This window comes from Piliocolobus tephrosceles, chromosome 8 (genome assembly GCF_002776525.5).
Source record: "Piliocolobus tephrosceles isolate RC106 chromosome 8, ASM277652v3, whole genome shotgun sequence".
Lineage (NCBI taxonomy): Eukaryota > Metazoa > Chordata > Mammalia > Primates > Cercopithecidae > Piliocolobus > Piliocolobus tephrosceles.
The window spans coordinates 130,564,486-130,584,165 of NC_045441.1; the positions used below are offsets into that span (position 1 = coordinate 130,564,486).

Consider the following 19,680-nt stretch of genomic DNA (forward strand, 5'->3'; position numbering starts at 1 on the left):
CATTGGATGACAGCAGTCATACCTGCTGGGCCTTGTATTTGTTCTTCTGCCTCATAGCATGGCAGTGAACATAAATGATCACTGGCATTTGTGTTAGCACTTTACAGTTTACAAAGGGCTTTCACAGATCTCATCTGATCAATGACTCTAGGAGGCCATGGAACACAGTGATTAAAAGCATGGGCCTTGGAGTTGGACCAGGATTCTCACCCTAGTTCTGCTGCTTCTAAGCTGCCTGCATGGGGCAAGTTCCTCATGATCTCATGGGTAAAAGGGAGATGATAAGCTCCTCAATTATGGGGGAGGATTTAAATGTGATGATGTACAGAAAATACTGAGAACATGCCCAGCACATCAGAAATGCTAGCTTTATCATCATCACTATCACCATCACCATCACCATCATCATCATTATATCATTCTTGTCTCAGATATGACTTGTATAAGGCCATCTATAAACAATTTATTTAAAAGATTGTACCTACAACTTTTTTTTTTCTCACTACAACCTTTTAAGCCTATCCTTTCTGAGCTGCCATATCCATTCCTAGGTGATATCTATGGGAGACTCCATAGATTTGAGGGTAAATTGTCACATATTCATAAACTTTTATTTGTAGGTGTTAAAATTGGATTCAGATCTAATATCAGAACCTCAGTCTTATATTAATATTTAGTGTACATCTTCTCCCTTTCCCGGCTTGGGCTTGCCACTTTCTTAGAAACTTGCAATACGGAAAGAGATCTGTTCAGCTTCTTTATTTTTACAATCCTACCTGCTCCCTGTGAACCCCGTTACTTCTGGCTCCTCCAGGGCTGGGGTTGGTGAAAGGAGGACAGGTAAAAGGCCAAGGCTCTGACCTGCCTGGTGATACTGCTCTCAGGGCTCTCCATGTGGTGGGGCCCAAAGGCTGGTTCTCCTTCTCTTGTATGGGACTTTTGGGATTCCTTTGGGAAAGCTTTGCAGGAATTGGTGTTGCACCATTGATTGTCTCCCGACGTAGGGAGGACACCTTCCAACTGAGTTGGTTCTGCTCCGCCTTCACCTCTCATTTCTGGTGCTACCCCACCATGGAGACACTTTTTGTTGGCGTGATCGTACACTAATGGACAAAACTGTAGGACGGAGTCTTTTCGAGGCACTTTAGTCTTCACTGGCATCCACTTGGCACATGGAGAAACCACTGGATCCTTCCCCACACACAGCCTGTCTTGGCTCTGTTGCCACCGGTGCATGAAACAGCCTCTGGCCTCATTGTTTCAGGCCACAGCTAGGCACCCTCCCCTATGTCCTCTAAACTCCCGAGTACCTGCACACAGCTCTCTGTGTGGTTCTCCTGAGGACCTTTTTCTGTCCTTGAGCCAGCTACCACCAACTTGAGAGGGGCTGGTGGCTGGAGTGGGGAAGCTCCCATGGGGAGAGAATAGAAATGTAAGAAACTGTTACTTGCCAACCTTCCGCCTCAATCTCCTGGTCTCTTGTTATATGTAAACTGAAGGTGGGGAATGCACTATGAGTTGCAGAACTAGGTTGGGGCACTTTGTAGCAAGCTCTACACAAGGTCTCACACCTCTTTTTAGAACAGATGCACTGAAAGCATCACATGCAAAAAAGGCAATGGTGGCCATGACACCTTAGAGCCCCATTCCTCATTCCTGGCAATCAGCCAGTGTTGGCCTGCACTGGAGCTGCCAAGTAAAGGAAGCTCAGGCCTCCAAAGGTGAACATGTCGACAGTACGTGCTCACTGTTGGCCAAAGAGGAGCATGGCAGGTCTGTAGCTTTCACTGTAAAAAGAAAATATTTAGTGGCAGTATGTCTTTTAAAAGACAATACTTAGGAAACGAAGTTGGTGTCCAGGCACCTCTTCCATCCAGAGCTCCAGTTAGTGCAGCTTGCCTCAGGATCTGTGCTTGGAATTTTTTAAAAACAATAAAGCTCACATCTCTCAAATAACTCAAAAGCTGATTGTTAAAGTAACACATCCTTATTGTAGAAAAGAACAAACAAAACCCAAAATATCACAACCCAAAAAAGCCTCCCTGTTAACATTTGGTGTACTTTTCCTTTGCTTATCCCACGTGGGTAGACATGCATGGCAGCACAGAGATACACCCGCAGTACTCAGATGGGGGTCATAAATGTAGGCTTGTGCATTATTTTTCATTTAATATTCTCTTATGAATTTTCCTCATGTCCTTGATATTCTTCCAAAGAATACTTTTAATAGCTGAATAATACTCCATTCCATTTGATTGAATGTCCAGTACCCTTCTGGGGTTTGGAGTAGCATGGATCATGAAAAGCACTGAGGAATAGAAAGGGCGTGGACAGACCAAGACACCTTCCCAGAGCTGCCTGTTACTGGCTGTGTGACCTTGGCCAGCTAAAATCCCTTTGTCTCAATTTCCAAACCTACAAAATGAGAATAATAGCGCCTACCTTATATAGTCATTGGGAGGATGAATTGACATGTGCTATGTAAATTGCTCGACACATGCCTGCACTTAGTAAATGCATAATCAGTGTTAATTCCTATTTATCTTCCCCTTTCCTAGGCTTTTCAAATCCTGTGCAATCAGCCAAATCTCAGGCACCTGCAACATTTTTCTGGGTTGGCTAACACCCTGGAGGGTACCCATGTGTTTTAAGGCTCCCACATTCGAATTGTCTTGTAGTAACCCTCTGGGGAAACATTCTTGCCAAGCGACCCCAAATTCCTGCACTTTGCACTCAGCACAGCTCCCAGTGATGTGTGATATAGGGAAGGAGAAATGGAAGCTTCTTTTGGGTGGGGTAGCAGATTGTACCAACCTAGCTTGTCTTGATCAGTAAAGACAGCCAGAGGACAGAGAACCAGACTCCAAGCTGGGTCTACCTAAGCACACCTGGTTGGCTGAGCTGCAGTTTCCTTTCATCCTTCCCTTCTGCATTTTCTGCTGTTGGCTTAGCAGTATAGCAGCGGCAAGAAAGGAGCCATTCTTGTGAGTTTTGGGTTTGCGACTCTGTCTCTTGGTCCTGCGTTTTACCCCCTTCTTTCTTCCCTCCAGGCACTTGTGTTACCAGCTGACCTAGCTTTCATCAGCCAAGTACAAATTTTGCAATTTTTCTTTCATTGTTTTGACAACGGATTTGATTTGTATATGTCAGCCTCACATAATATCCCTATTTAGAGCAGCTCTCTGATCCAGAGGTAGGACCGAGGAGGAGGAAGTGTCAACCCTGTCTTCTGACCCAGAAACCATGTCTTGTTTGCACAGAAACTTCCTTCCCCCACTATGTCTTCCTGACTTGGGGGAGGGACAGTGCAGAAATGTCTGTTGGGTTCCTAATCTGTGGGCTATCATATGTGCTCATTAAACTTTATTGCTGTGTGTCATCTGGAATGTGGCCCCGTGTTGATGTTTTGATTGTATACAATAAAAGCTATGTTGAATTATTAAGTGATAGTTAATGCTGGCTTTAAAAGATGAGATTGGAGAAGAGAAAAACTGGCTTTAAGTTGCAACGATATTTGAGTCACTGAAGTGGATCCGCTGTCCTGACCCTGCACTATGCCACGGTGCATACAGTTTTAGTAATTGTTGCAGAGTGGAATGGTGATCTCCCTTAGCAAATAAATATTTAGTGAGCACCTGCTTATGTCAGGCAGTGCTCTGGAGACTAGAAAGACAAACCAAACCAAACATGAATGCAACCCTCAACAAGCTTAAATTTACTGGTGAGAGGGAGACATAAATAATTATGAAAAGATGTGGTAGTGATATTAACCAACTGTTCCAGGAACCCCAAGGACTGGATGCAAGTGTCTATTAAAGTACCATGGAAGTTTCCCAGAGACATTTACTTTTTAGGGAACTCTGCAAGAATGATGAGAAACTTGACAGATGGAGCCAGTGGGGACCCATGTTGGCAGAGAGCACAGTGTCATCATGGAAAGAGGGAGGGTAATGGCAGCTGTTGTGACTGAAGCATGGGGGGCTTAGAGAAAGATGGTGATGCAGGGAGAGGCAGAGGACAGTTCTGAAGGGCCTTTTAGGGATCAAAGGCCCAACTCATGTACTTTCTCATGGAAACATAAAAACTATCTTTTGACAGAATAATTCTTAAGTAGTTATATATAGAGAAAACCCTAAACATTCCATTAGCAAGCTATATTTATTACAACTAATAAACTAATACTATATTTATTATAACTAATAAAGTTGCAAGTTACAAAATCAACATACAAAAATCAGTGGCATTTCTATTCACTAATAGTAAACTATTTGAAAAAGAAATCAAGTACAGTACAGTAGCTACAAAAAATTTAAACACCTAAGAGTACTTTACCCAAAGGGGTGAAAGATCTCTACAATGAAAACTATAAAACACCGATAAAATAAATTGAAGAAGACACTAATAATGGAAAGATATTCCATGTTCATGGATTGGAATAATTTATATTGTTAAAATGTTCATGCCTACCCAAAACAATCTATATAATTCAATCCTCTATCAAAATACCAAAGACATTCTTCACAGAAATACAAAAAAAAAATTCAAAAATTTGTATGGAATGACAGAAGACCCCAAACAGTCAAAACAATCCTGAGCAAATAGAGGCAAGCTGGAGATGTCACACTTCCTGAATTCAAAATATACTACAAAACTATAGTAATCAAAACAGCATGGTACTGGCATAAAAATAGACCAATGGAACAGAATGAAGAGTCCAGAAATAAATCTACACATTTACAGCCAACTGATTTTCAACAAAGGTGTCAAGAACACACAATGGGAAAAAGACTGGGGAAAAGACAGTCTCTTCAGTAAACGGTGTTGGGGAAACTGAATATCTATATGCAGCAGAATTAAATTAGAACCTTATCTCTCACTATATTCAAAAACTAACTCAAAATGGATTAAAGACTTAAATATAGGCCTTGAAACTATGAAACTACTGGAGGAAAACAGGGGAAATGTTTCATGACATTGGTCTGGGCAAGGATTTTTTTTTTTTTATATAAGACCTCAAAAGCACAGGCAACAAAAGCAAAAATAGACAAATGGGATCAAACTAAAAAGCTTCTGTACAGCAAAGGAAACCATTAACATAGTGAAGTAACAATCTACAGAATAGGAGAAAATAGCTACAAACTATACATCTGACAAGGGATTAATATCCAAAATATATAAGAAACTCAACCCAATAATAAAACGAACAAATAATTCGATTTAAAAATGGGCAAAAGCTTTGAATAGACATTTCTCAAAAGAAGACATACAAATGGCCAACAGGTATATACAAAAATGCTCAGTATCACTAATCATCAGGGAAATGCAAATTAAAACTGTTAGAATAGGCAGTTAGGCAGACATGACCAGGACAGGAGAGGGCTCCCTATGAATGCCAGGTGACCATCAGGTGATGGTCAGTTGTTAAATAATAATTGGTCATAGCTGGTGCCAGGGAAAGACAGTCTCCCAATAGACAGTAAACACCTAGCCTGACCAACATGGAGAAACCCTGTCTCTACTAAAAATACAAAAAAAAAAAAAAAATAGCCGGGTCTGGTGGCACATGCCTGTTATCCCAGCTACTTGGGAGGCTGAGGCAGGAGAATTGCTTGAACCCGGGAGGCAGAGGTTGTGATGAGCAGAGATTGCGCCATTGCACTCCAGCCTGGGCAACAAAAGCGAGACTCCACCTCAAAAAAAAAAAAAAAAAAAAAAAAAAGAAAGAAAGAAAAAGAAAAGAAAACAGCTGAAGCTGGTGAACAGCAGCTTCCCAATACGATCTCAGGAGTTGGGTGAGCAGACTCAAGCATTCATACAAAGAGGCAAAATGGCGGCATTTAACTGGTGTATGACCTTCCTCTAAAAATGCTAGACTGGGTAAGGGAAAAATGCCTCAAGTGAAGATGTGCAGAACTTTAGTAAACACACTGTGTGTGCAGCCCCTCCCAAGTGCTGGCAGGCCACCACGTGTGTGGACAACTGGTCCAAGTGAAAAATCAAGGCGGGGGAGAAATGGAAACTCTGGAACCATGTCAATGTATAAAACCCCACGTCAAGCGCCAAGCAGGACACTTGGATCTGTCAAGTTGCCCACTAGGCCCTCTTCCAAATGTACTTTGCTTTCTTTCACCCCTGCTATAAAACTTTTCACTAAACTCTCACTCCTGTTCTAAAACTTGCCTGGTCTCTTCCTCTGCCTTAAACCTACTTCTGCCCCTCAGCTGAATTCTTTCCTCCAAGGAGGCAAGGATTGAGTTTGCTGTAGACCCACTGGATTCACTACTGGTAACAAAACCACAATGAGATACCATCTCACCTCAGTTAGAATGGCTCCTATAAAAAAGACAAAGGATAACAAGTACTGAAAATGGAGAAAGGGAACCCTTATACGCTCTTGGTGGGATTGAAATTAGTACAGCCATTATGGAAAACCTTATGGAGTTTACTCAAAAAATTAAAAATAGAACTGCCATACAATCCAGCAATTTCACTACTGACTATATACCCAAAGAAATTGAAATCAGTATGTTAACGAGATATCTGCACTTTCATGCTCATTCAGATTATTCACAATAGCCAAGACATGGAATCGTATCACCTGAGTGTCCATCAATGGATGAATGGATAAAGAAAATGTTATGTATACACACATACACACACACACACACAAGAATGTTATTCAGCCATAAAAAAGAATGAAATCCTGACATTTGCAACAACACAGATGAACCTGGAGGACCTATGTTAAGCCAGGCACAGAAACACAAGTACTGCGTGATCTCACTCATATGTGGAATCTAAAAAGTTGATCACATAGAACTAGTGAATAGAACAGTGGTTACCAGAGGCTGGTGTGGTTAGAGGTTAGGAGGTTATGGGGAGATGTTGGTCAAAGGATACATAATTACAGTTAGATAGGTGAAGTAAATTTCAAGAGATCTGTTGTACAATAAGGTGACTATTGTTAATGCTGATATATTGTATTCTTGAAAAATATGTAAAGAGTAGATGTTATGTGCTCCTCCCATAAAAGTGATAACTGTGTGAGTTCATTTGTTAATGAGCTAGATTTAACCATTCCATTGTGTATATGTACTTCAGAACACCATGTTGTACATGATAAAAACATAAAATGTTATCTGTCAATTAAAAAAATGAAAAATATATGACTACATAATGATGCTGAACCAACTTACACCCTAGAAGAAAGTCATAGGCAAAACCTCCCATTATGGAATTTGCTGTTTTAGTTCTTCTTAACTAAATCATTGATGCTTTCCCAGCAGAGTCTCAGTCCTGTCCCATGTCTTTTCCTTCCAGATCAGTGCAGTGCTTACTGTCAGAGCCCAGGGTTCAACAGCCTCTATAGCCACAGGCGCCTCTGCTATTAACTGCTTTAGCCTCCAGCTGTTTTGGTCCTCGGAGGACAGGCAGCACCAGCCCCCTGGGGTGGATGCAACTCAGTATCAATAAATTAAGAAGTAATACCTTCACCTTGGCCTCTCCAGGTGCCTGAAAAGCATAAGAACAGCTTCCAGAACTCTGCTTTCTCTGGGTCCCAAATCCTTAATTAGGGGCATATCCCAACGTGTTACTCGGCGCCTTATGTGCTCATGTATGGCAAATTCAAGGGATGTCGTAGTGCATGAAAAAATGAGAATTGCTTTAATTTAGGTGACTTCTATTTCTATTTACACTTATATAGCTCTAGCATTGTGCCAGGTACTATTCTAAGCAGTTTACACATATTTACTTATTTAATCCTCTTAACAGCTCTTTGAAGTAGGTATTGTCATAACCTTCATTTACAGATGTGGAAACAGATCCAGAGACGGGGACTAATTTGCTTGAGTTCTCACCGCCCTGGCTGTGGAAGAGCCAGGATTTGAATGGGAACAGCCTGATTTCTCCTAATCCTGCCAGTCGTATCTCTATGTGGCTCCCCAGAATTAAAACCCCCACTTCCTTCAGAGGTGGTTGCTGTGCAGTAATTAGGCCCTGGAGTCTTCCCTCTCCTTTGAATTAGCTTGTCCTGGTTGATCCTGTGGCTAGCAGGTTCATTGCAGATTCTCTCTCTCTCTCTTTCCACTTCTTACTTCCCAGACCGACTGATCCTTTGGGGCAAAAACACTTGAGTTCTGCCCCCACCATTTTGCTGTGCCCTTCAATTCCTGTGACCTTGATTTTTAAGGGCTTAAATAATTTGTGAATGAACGTCCAGCTCTCAGGGCAGCTAACACCCTCCTGCCTTGTAACCCAGACTGTGTGTGCTCCCATCATGCAGAAGGGAGAGTTTCCAGCAAACCTCCCCAAGAGGTGCCTGTGTGTCCATCAGAGGATCCTGGCCCTGCTGGCCTCCAGATGCAGTGCAGCACTACAGGCACTGGCTGCTGGGGCCATGAATCCAATAGCATTGGTGTGCTTCTTTCTCTAGCCCCAGTCATTACCATCGCAACAAGGTCTAACGCATACTTATCCTCACCATTTCTGTTTTTTTCATGAAAAAAGAAAAATTCCAATCATCATCATTATTTGTGCAAGGTCTTTAAAGAACAAATAGAAAGACATTCAGCCCATGTATTTTCTTTCTCTAAGTGGTGTTGATTTAAATGCAGATATCCTGGTTTCCTGTGTACAGTTGCAAGCAATACCTATCCATTTAAATGTTAATAGGAGTGTAAACTTCAAAATCAAAATTTTTCCATGAGGGAGAACAGCTTTTTCTGGTTCTATTTAATGGTTCTCCTCGCCTTTCCTCCTCCACCTTCCCTCGTTGTCAACCTCCCTCTGCCCACTCCTTTCCACCACCCTGAGCTCAGTTCAACAAAGCATAAATGCACCTTTCTCATTTCAAAAATTAGAATGTTAAACGTTAGGGTCACGGAATACAGATAATGGACTCAAGCCCGACATGATTCGTGAGGAGATTTTTCTCTAGCTTGGCCTTTGCCTGCAGAGTCAAACTCACCATTCTGGGCTCTTTCCAAGGGGATTATTCTTAGGCCAGCTCCACATCATATTTTTCCAAGGCCTCAGAGTTAGCGTTTCCTCCTTCTTCTTTTCTTTTTCTTTTCTAAAAAGGCAGGAAGAGATGGGGAAAGAAATACAAGCTATATATATGTTCCTGAGTACAAGTACTGCTTGGGCACAGTTAGCAATCACAAAGAAATAAAAAGGCAGTTTCTTACCCCTAAAGAGAGGAGATTGACACATAGGTTAACGAGAATGGGCAGGAATACATGTACAGGCCTTTCCTCGGGCAGAGAGGCAGTCGGGACCTACTCAAGTGCAAATAAAAAGCAACAAAGAGTTTTTAATCAATGGAAATAATGTCTAATGCCTTTCAGTGCAAATATGGGATAGAATAACCTTCCTGAGGACCTCATGGGCCAAGTTTTGTGTGTGAATGTGATATCTGGCTTCATCTTCCTTTTCTTTCTTTTTCTCTCCTTCATTGCATCTTTTTTTTTTTTTTTTTTTTTGAGAGACAGAGTCTTGCTCTGTCACCAGGCTGGAGTGCAGTGGCGCGATATCGGCTCACTGCAACCTCCGCCTCCTGGGTTCAAGTGATTCTCCCTGCCTTAGCCTCCTGAGTAGCTAGGCTTACAGGGGCATGCCACCATGCCCGGCTAATTTTGTAGTTTTAGTAGAGACGGGGTTTCACCACGTTGGCCAGGCTGGTCTTGAACGCTTGACTTCAGGTGATCGCCCACCTCGGCCTCCCAACATGCTGGGATTACAGGCATGAGCCACCGCACCCGGCCCTGCATCACTATTTTTATCCCACTCTACTGTGTGCATTTTGTAAGCCTCCTTAAGTCTTTTTTGGAACATGGCAGGACTATTAATACATAAGTTAGAATTGAGTATATCAGTTTTGTAGATTTTGGTCCCATTATTTTATTGCAGGTATTCTTTTTGTTCCCCACCTAGTTCTTTTTAAATAGTATTCTGTTTTTGTTTCACAGAGACAATAGCTTTCTTCTCTTGTCTCTCTGGGGATATCAAAAATAATTTTGAAAATTTTTTTCTTCTCCCTGTAACTTGTTTCCATAAGTTGTTTTCCTCCCCATTCCTGGGCTTTTCTCAGCTATATGGAGATGGTTACTTGTCTGCTCATATTGAAAAGTGCCTGGAGCACAGAATGAACCCCAGTTCAACTGGGGCTTCACTTCAACAGGGGCCTGAGGGGAGGCTTCTGGGGCACCGCTGGTGTCCGTAGATCTTTCCTCTGTGCTGGTCATCCCCAGAAAGTCCTCTCCCAGTCTCTAGGCTGGAGGGCAGAGCCCTGGAAGCCAGGTCTGAGAGCCTAGTAGAAGAGAGCTGGGATCAGTGCTAAAACTCAACATCCATATGCACACAGTCCATAACTCCATCAGGGTGCTGTAGTGAACTTCAGTACAATACCCTGACCCTCAGCTGTGCTGGCCGACCCTCACCTGTTGATCTTCAAACCTAAAGACTGTGTTTTATGACCCCCTCGCACCCTGATCCCAGGAGTCAAGGAAGAGAGGAATCCCTCAGCGATGAGTGGCCAAGGGGATGTAGGAATCTAGATCCATCTGAAATAACTTCCACCAAATCCCTGTTTTATCTCGCTTTCTTCTGCTTCATGACCAGATCCAGATGGACCTGTTGGTGTCAGTTCATGAGCCTTTTGGGGATTCCACAAGTTGGTTTTCAGCTTCTCTGATGCTGACTTTAGATTTGACTCTTTAGGTCCAATTTTGACTCTTTAGGACAGCGTCCGTCAGCCCTGCAGACTTTTGTTGTTGTCATCCCTGTCTCCTTTTCTGTTTTCCCCATCCTTGAAGACTTCTGTCTTTCTAAGAAATCTCTTAACTGTAGTGTGGTTTGGTTTAGGAGGAAGAAATGCTAGAAACATTTTTTTTCAATCTACCGTTATAACCCAATACATCTTTAATTGCATTATTTTCTCATGTAACTCAAGAATGCAACTCACTCTTCTTGTAGTACACTGGTTTTGAGATTATTTGTCAATAAATTATGTAACTACTTTGGATCTTGCTCTCCTCATCTGTAAAATTGGAATATTTCTTGTCCTATCTACCTTACAAATTGTTGTTGCAGCTTCCCTGAGTTACCACATAGGTCTAAGGACAAAGTAACCAGCTGTTCATGCATGGCTCTGGCAAAATAAGGTTTTCAGGGTGACATGAAAATCTTTCCAGGTCAGTGGAAATACAGAGGCCTGGCCTCTGGTTTTCATTCTTGTTTCCAGATCAACAACTCAGCACAACCCTTAGCTTCTGTTGACAAAGCCGTTTGGGAGGAGGCAAAGAGTACCTAATCTGTGTTAGAGGGCAACAGCCCCTCCCCGACCTGGAACACAGACTTTTGGAAGAGGAATTATTATCTTCATTTTGCTGCTATTTTGCCTTTTCCTCCATTTTCTTCTAAGTAAAATGCTTTGTTCTCATCCTCCAACAATTCTCACCTTCCCTCTTTTTCTGATTTGCATTTCCATTTTGTTTTTCTGTCCAGCCCACTTTCCCATCCGTGGCCAAAGTGGACACCTCTTATTGACCCATTTTCCACTTCATTCCCCCAGGCAGAACCTTTGCTTCCTGGCATCTGCAGAGCCTGGGGAACAGTACAGGCCTTCCAATGAGCAAGGCCAGGTGAGAGCTGGGCCTCCAGCAAGGTGGGGCTCTGCAAAATTGTCCTGTCTAGTGCTGCCAAATGGGATAGGATTTCTCCTAGAAAGAAGCCTCCATACACCAAAAAGGGAAGGGCCCAGAAGATGAATGTGCTGACCTTTATACCTCCTGTTTGTTTGTTTGTTTTTATCGATATATGATATTTGTATATTTTGAAGGAGTACATGTGATATTCTGATGAATGCATAAAATGTATAATGATCAAGTCAGGGTATTTAGAATATCCATAACCTTGAGCATTTATCATTTCTTGGTGTTGGAAACATTCCAAACCCTCTTTTGCAACTATTTTAAAGTATACAATACATTGTTGGTAACTGTAGTTATCCTACTCTGCTATCAAACATTAGAACTTATTTCTTCTAACTGTATGTTTGTGCCCATTAACCAATCTTTCTTCGTCCACACCCGTCCCCACCTCTGGTAACTGTTATTCTGCTCTCTACTTTGATTAGATCAGCATTTTTAGCTCCCACATATGAGTCAGAACATGCAACATTTGTCGTTCTGTGGCCTAGCTTATTTCACTTGACATAGTGACCTCCAGTTCCATCCGTGTTGCTGCAGATGAAAACATTTCATCCCTTTCATGGCAGAATAGTATTCCATTGTGTATATATAACACATTTTCTTTATTCATTCACTGAAAGACACTTAGCATGATTTTGGTGTAAAAACACATGAATCAATAAAACAGAATAGAGAACCCAGAAATCCACATATTTATAGCCAACTGATTTTCAACAAAGGCAGCAACATATACTGGGGGAAGGACACCGTCTTCAGTAAACGGTGCTTCAGTAAATGGAAAGACTGGATACTCATATGCAGAAGAATGAAACTAGGCCCCCGTCTCTCACCACGTACAAAAATAAACTCAAAATGGATTAAATACTTAAATGCAAAATCCAAAATTATACGTCCTGTTTAAGGAAGTATAAGCCCCTTAAAGGGAAACCTTCTTTTCATTGAAAATAAGCTGTTCTCTCTTTTCCTCTTCCCACCACCTTTTTGCCCTTGAAGATGGTGGGGAGTAGAAGCATTGGTAGTAAAAAGTATCCCATTTCCAGGAGATTATCCAGATGGGATCACATGTCAAGTGGGGACCTTTCTCTACTGAGAAGGCAGCTCAGGCCTCGGTCACTCCAGAGTCTCTTGTGGTGGTGGGGAAAGCAGGGATTAAGGTATAGGGCTGGTGGCCATGGAGACAACATTTGGGGAGATGGAGGGAGAGGACAGCACAGGTGGTTCAATAAAAAGGGGCAGGAGTGCTCCTCCACATCTCTCACTGGCTGTGGCTGCCCATGCAGGCCGCTGGGCTCACAAGCTCCTATTGTGATCAAACGATGCTTTCCGTGGTTCCATCTGACACATAGGGTGATATGAGCATGGGGTACAGTGCTGCATGATAATAAGGCACCCTGGGCAGTTCCCATAAGTGACTGTGAGCATCACTTCTACCTGGCTGGGGCAGGCATCCCGGGTCAGCCAGGGCAGACAAGGGTGGCCCTAGCAGAGCAGGAACCTGCCCTGTGACTCTCAAAGATCTCTGCCTCTGTCACTGGAGCCCTGTCCTCCTTCCTCTGCAGGCCTCTCCTCACCAGAGGGAAGGGTCTGCTGCTGTTCCCCTCCTGTGCCCCATCCCTCCCCACTCCCCGACCAACTTCCTCCCTGGCCGGGGGCTGTCAAGTGTCTGATGGTCAATGTCAGGACAAGAATGGTGGCCTGGATCCCTCTATAGGGGGGTCTTAAGCCAAACTGCACCATAGATCCTTTTGTTTGCTCCACTGGGGTTTCCCATGGGGTGGCTGGAGTGAGAGACAGGAATGGAGGGGGTGGGACCTGGACACCTTTAGAGGTGTGTGTTCTCCAAAGAGACCTGTGGGGTGTTTGTTTCTCAGGGTTGAGAAAAGATTGTCCAGGCAGCAGCTGATGTGCTTGCATGGGGTGTTGATGTGGTTTGCTTCAGGCACTTCCCTTAGACAGAGAGGGACGCCCAAGGGTCTTCCAGGCTGCTCTGCAACCCACTGGGGAGCACAGACCCTGGGGCCGAGACAGGGTAAATAGCTTTGCTCCTGTGTGGAGCCCCATTGGTGGGGCTAGGGCACAGGCTCAGATGTGGGTGGGTGGAGAGAGGGCCCAGGGAGCTGTGGTGGGTGTTGATGAAGGGTAGAGGAGTGGGTGGCATGACCGGAGGGTCAGAAGGTCAAGCTCCAGAGAAGGAGTGATGGATGAGGAAAGTGTGCCCAGAGCTGGTGGGGGTTGGGCTGCGGTGGGCACGTGGACGCGTAGGTAGGGGGGTTGAGAGCATCTCTGGCTGCCTCTGGGTGCAGGAGGGCAGAGGTGGGAGCTGGGGAGGAAGCCAAGCCAGATGCTGAGTGGCCAACTGAGCCATGGCAACAGCTCTGCCCTCTCCCTTCTGCTAAAAATACTGCCTTTCCAGACAACCCTCTTCCTCTTGGAGCTGATGGGTCAGCCAGGCGTGGAACAGAGAAGGGCCTGACTCAGAAAGCGGGACTGACCCGGGGGTGGAGGAACTGAAGCAATTGCAAGGAATGGATCTGCTCTGGAGCTTAGAGGAGAGTAGGAAGCGTGGCTCTCCTCCTGCAGCCCTGCATGCAGGGAAAGCTAAGCCCGGGAGCCAGCTTGGAGGGGAAGGAACAGAACACCAGACCCCCCACGCTGATAGCTTCCCCTTACATGCAACCTCCTAGCCATACCAGGAGGGCTTGACAGGTGCAGCCTGACTGCCCAGATCCAGCAGCCCATTTCTCTGGTTCTCGCCTGCTTGGAGAGGCTGAGATGCTGTGTTTGGAAGCTGAGAGTGCTGGACAGGTCTGGGCTCCAGTCTCTGATCTACCACTTACTAGCTGTGTGCCATTCAGCAAGTTGCTGCATTTTGCAAATAGGAATAAAGATAGTACCTGTCTCAGAAGGTTGAGATAGATACATAGATAGGCAGGCTATGCCTGGCACAAATGAGGCATAGAAGAAACGGCCACGATATTGTGATGATCTGTCCCTGTGCTTAGGAGCGAAACTGCTGTGGCCTGTTTGTGCACACAAGGATAGAGTCACCACAGGGGCTTCTCCCTCTACAAAGATTGAGTGCTTGTATCTGAGAAGGGCAGATTGCCTTCCTGCTCCTGGAGGGCCCCTCCCTCCCCGCACCTGCCCCAGGGCTGGGGTGTACCCTGGTCCTCAGTCCCAGGCTCTGCTGCTGACTGTTGCTCGCCTGCTTCCCCACAGACCTGCGCAGAATGACGGCTGGCTTTATGGGCATGGCAGTGGCCATCATCCTCTTTGGCTGGATCATCGGCGTGCTGGGCTGCTGCTGGGACCGAGGCCTTATGCAGTATGTGGCAGGGCTGCTCTTCCTCATGGGAGGTAAGGCTACAGGCTCGGCTTGGGGGTGGTGGTGGACAAGGTCCTGTTTACCACAATTTGGGGAGAATGGCCAGAGGGCACAGCAGAGGGGACCATGACGTGACTGGGGTTCTCATTCACTCATCCATTGGTTCACAAACACTTCTTGAGTTGCTTTTAGCTCCTCACCACTGCACCAGCTGTTGGGGATACAAAGGAAAATAAGACACGGTCCTCACCTTCTGCTCAGATCTGACTGTGTGGAAGAAAGACACTGACGGAGATGATCATGAGATGGGTGGTTACCGCAGATGGAGATATCACACCTGGAGCAAGCATGAGCCCAGGAAGTGCTTGGGCATTTCATTATATGCAGGCCTTGGGCATTGGTGTGAGAAGCTGGAAGCAGGTGCTATCTGGGGACTTTCCGTCCAAAAGCCTATCTTCACCTCTGACCCGTAGGTCCTGAAGCTGCTCCCCTTTTGAGTAAGGCAGGGGTGGGGCAGGACTAGACCCTCTCCTATATCTGTCTCTCTTACTGTATTATTATACTGTCATGTGCGTAGGACCACTCCAGTGTCCTCCTAAAAGGATTCTACATAAGGAGAACTGCACAGCTATGTGGGAATAGGGGTCCAGTCCATGGGAAGTAAGTGCCTCTTCTTTTCCCGTAAGAGCTAAACTGTGCTTTTTGGTCTCCTGGCTTGAGTCTCAGTCCCAAGCTGAAGTTGACCACTGGGTATGTCCATCACCATCTACCCCTCAGACAAAGGTAGATGGATGGATTGTGTGGGGCTTGGTAGAGGGGGAGTTGGGCCTGGACAGAGGGAATTAGAAATACTGTGGCTCACGCCTGTAATCCCAACACTTTGGGAGGCCAAGGCAGGCAGATCACGAGGTCAGGAGTTCGAGACCAGCCTTGCCAGCTTGGTAAAACCCCATCTCTGCTAAAAATACACAAAACATTCGCCGGGCATGATAGCGTGCGCGCCTATAGTCCCAGCTACTCAGGAGGCTGAGGCAGGAGAATTGCTTGAACCTGGCAGGTGGAGGTTGCGGTGAGCCAAGATTGTGCCACTGCACTCCAACCTTAATAGAGCAACACTCCATCTCAAAAGAAAAAGAAAAAAAAGATTTATGGAAAGAAATAAAAGTATAAAAGTGAGTCCTGCATTTAGAAACAAGTGTGTTACACTTTAGGCACCTGGAGCAAACACCCAACTCAGGTCCCTTCGGTGAGCCACAGGCTCTGGGTTTCTGAACAGGGGCAGAGGGTGAAGGAGAAGGCCATGCTGGCTGTTTGTCTGCAGGTCAAGTTGGGGACAGGAGGAGTTCATTGCTCTAGATGTGTGGAGAGATCTCGGGGCCTAGTGAGCTGTGGGATTTGGCTTGAGTTCTGAATTTATTGAAGGTCTACCCTTATTCCCTTGAAACACAGCCATTCTGTGCCAAAGACAAGCAGGGTCTTTCCAAGGAAAAATCGCTCAGGGCTAAAAAACCCTCTGCTATTAGAGTCAGGATGCCCCATGCCAGAGCTGCCTCCTCGGTAAGTCTCACACCTGTGGTTATGGCAGAGGCTGGGGGAGGAGGAGGGGGATGTGCTGGCTCTGTCTAATAGTTTCCGCTCTCCTTCTGGTCTCCCACAAAGACAGAGGCTGACAAAACCAGGCATGCTTCCCTGCTCTGTGCCTCGCAACCCCTTCAGTGAAACAAGGAGTCAAACTAGCTTGATGATTTCCACACTGTATTTTAGCAATGGAACCTTTTTTTGGTTTTCCCTTTGCAATCCAAATCTTACGTAGCCCCCCAAGATGTACAAAGTTAAAAGTGGAGCAGCTCTGTTTGCAGTGAGTGTTCTCTCTAAGACTCTTTTGGATATATAAAGGCAGGCTCTGGTGAAACAAGGCTTTCCTAAGGCTCCAGAGAGGCCTCCCAGGAATCTAAGAAAAGCTGAGCAAACAGGCCTCGGGCAGATAAGGAATCCAGTGAGCTCTGGGGGCCAGCTCTCCTTCATCTCCACCTCTTCGATGGCATTTGAGGCTCCTGCATGGTTTTCCATTCTCCCCTCTCTTCATGCCGGGCACAAGGTTCAGATCCTGCCCAGGTGCTAAGTCTCCAGGACTTTCCAACTCTTTGACAACTTCCCTCCGGCCTGCTGAAGTCAGCTTCCAGAGAAAGAGATTGTGTAATTCACTGGTTTATCTTTTCCAGACAGGGAACACATCACTGGTCAAACAATAAAGGGACAGAATTGAGCGACAGTGGTTGACCAATAGATGTGACTGTGGTAGGGTCACTGGGCTGTATCCCACTTAGCTGAGACCTTGGTGAGCACCTTCGCAGGATGGAGGGTGGGGGCAGTGAAGGATATGAGTGTGCCTGGATCCCTGCCCTTGGATCGTGGTGAGGCACCTCCCAAAAGCCCAGGGCTCTGGGGAAGACCTCTGAATGCCCCTGGGCTCAATTAGGAGTCAGAAGCCCCTTTCTATAGGGTGAATGAGTGAGAGCCTTGCTTACCTTTGTCCAGGCAGTGGTTCTCAACCACTGCACATTTAATCACATGGAGAGCTTTTAAAAAATTACTGATGCTGGAACCCCACTCCAGACCCATCCAAGTGGAACTTCTGGGGGTGATCTTAATGTACAGCCAGAGTTGGGAACTAGTGGAAGATATGAACTTCCCAGTTCTTTCTAGTGCTAATATTTCATGATACTAGGGATGAACCTGTTGGCCAAGACCTTTCATGATTTTTTTTTAAACTCTAGCCTTTAAGGACTATTTCTGCATACTTTATGCTATAAGAGATAGGGCACGGCTGAGATGGGGCCTCAATTATTACTGGGTAAAGCTCATCCAATCTTTTACTACTGAGGGTCCCAGGTAAATCTGCTTTCTTAGGGACACACAATCTATTTTTTAAGTGGCAAAACCATCCTTTAAGATACAGTGTTAGCATCACAGAAAGATTTGGGGAAGCTGCTGTTCTAAAAGCTGCCTTTTGCTGACTGCGGCACCGTCCAGGTTGGAGCAAACCCATCTCATCCACAGATCAGGTCGCCTTCTTATTTGTCCTGGTACGTTGTTACCTGTGTCCATAGGTAAAGCCATATCTTCCTGAAAGAGTCTGGGGAAGAAAGGGATGTCCACATACCTTGTGGGTACCATTAGGCACCAACAGAAGGGGCTGGAGAACGATGCTACTAAGAGCTGGTCCCTTGAAGGGTGGTCTTTCTTGAAGATGACTCTCTCAGGGATGGGAGGGCACTTCCTTTCTTCTCTAGTTAGGGTTCTTTCCAACTGGGTTAGACACAGCTATGGGAGTCCAGAAGTCCCAGGCAGTTGCCATCTGCTGACTGTGAGCTCGGGACTAGGGAAGAAGCAGACTAGAACAGAAGCTGCACTTCCCCCTTCCTTGCTCAGCAGATAGAGCAAACAGAGCCTGGGGCATCAACCCAAAACTGATGCCTTGACCTCTAGAACCCTGTATGTCAAAGAGACATGTCAGCACCACCCCTCTCAGAACCTAGCCAGTCCCTGCTCTCTAGGAGTTAATCTTTAGGGGTTGTCCTGATGAAGAACTTGGAGAGTAAGCCACCTGTGACAGCCACCTCATGGATACAGCAGAACAATCAGCCACTTGAACTATAGAGCGTTATCACAAAGCAGGACAGAAAGGCCCCATGGCCTTAGCTTTCACCCAGGCTCAGGTTGCAGGCATCTATAACCGAGCACAGACAGGAGCCCGAGGGGTAAAATGGTGCTACAAGTGAGAAGGGTAGGAGGACAACATTGGCAGTGCCTGGAGCTGTCCAGGCATGGATGTGGAGCAGGCACAACAGGAAGAGGCAGCAAGAATGAAGAAGATAAATTTGGAGGCAAGAGTTCAGAGATGAAATTGCAGGTGACTTCAGAGGAAACTGCCAAAGCCAACATGAAAATGGAAGAATTCTATTCCCAACCTCTTCTCTCTTCTGATATGAAGGAAGATGGCCTGCGCTGGGTACTTTTCTGTTCCAGATTTAACTATTTCCTGGTCAAAGTGGGGGAAAGAATTAGGTACGAATTGTTTAATGAACGCTCAGCCCGGAGGAGATGATTAATTAAGTAGGGCAGCATTGCCGAGCCAGGAGGCTGGGGGTGGCATGTGGGATCCAGTTTTCCCTTTGGCAGGGCCTTCAGGGGAGAATCTCACCCAGACTGGCACAATACCATTTGTGTGCCTGATGATTCACCAGTGACATTCAGAAACTCAGGAACAGGATGCCACCAGGGAAAGACTGCAGGCCAGGGAGCACGTGACTGCTATGAGTTCCTGTGATTCCCTTGCTGGGTGCACCTCAGTACCACTTCGTGGATACGGATCCCCAAGATGAGCGTAAGCGTCAATGTATGCCGCACGCCATCAAGACCCCTCTCACACACCCTCCACACTCCCTGGAAGACATCCGTCACCTCCTCCCCAATTCAGGTCTAAGGCTCCATGATCTTTTGTCTAGGCTAATGCTGGAGCCTCCTCTCTAGACGCCCTGATTCTACTCTGGCCACCCTGCAATCAGTCCTTCACAGAGCAGTTAGCGTAATTTTATTTAAAACCATAAAGCAGATATGTCAGTCATCCACCGTCAGTGGTCA

The 19,680-nt window shown here is 45.5% G+C and overlaps 1 protein-coding gene across 1 annotated transcript in view; it reads left to right on the plus strand.

Annotated features, from left to right (window-relative positions):
- TMEM178B (transmembrane protein 178B) overlaps positions 1-19,680 on the plus strand; it is a 394,534-nt gene that overhangs the window by 346,298 nt on the left and 28,556 nt on the right. The window contains exon 3 of the mRNA XM_023184952.1: positions 14,931-15,068. Within this exon, the coding sequence (XP_023040720.1) occupies positions 14,931-15,068 (138 nt within the window). The remainder of the gene's footprint in view (positions 1-14,930; positions 15,069-19,680) is intronic.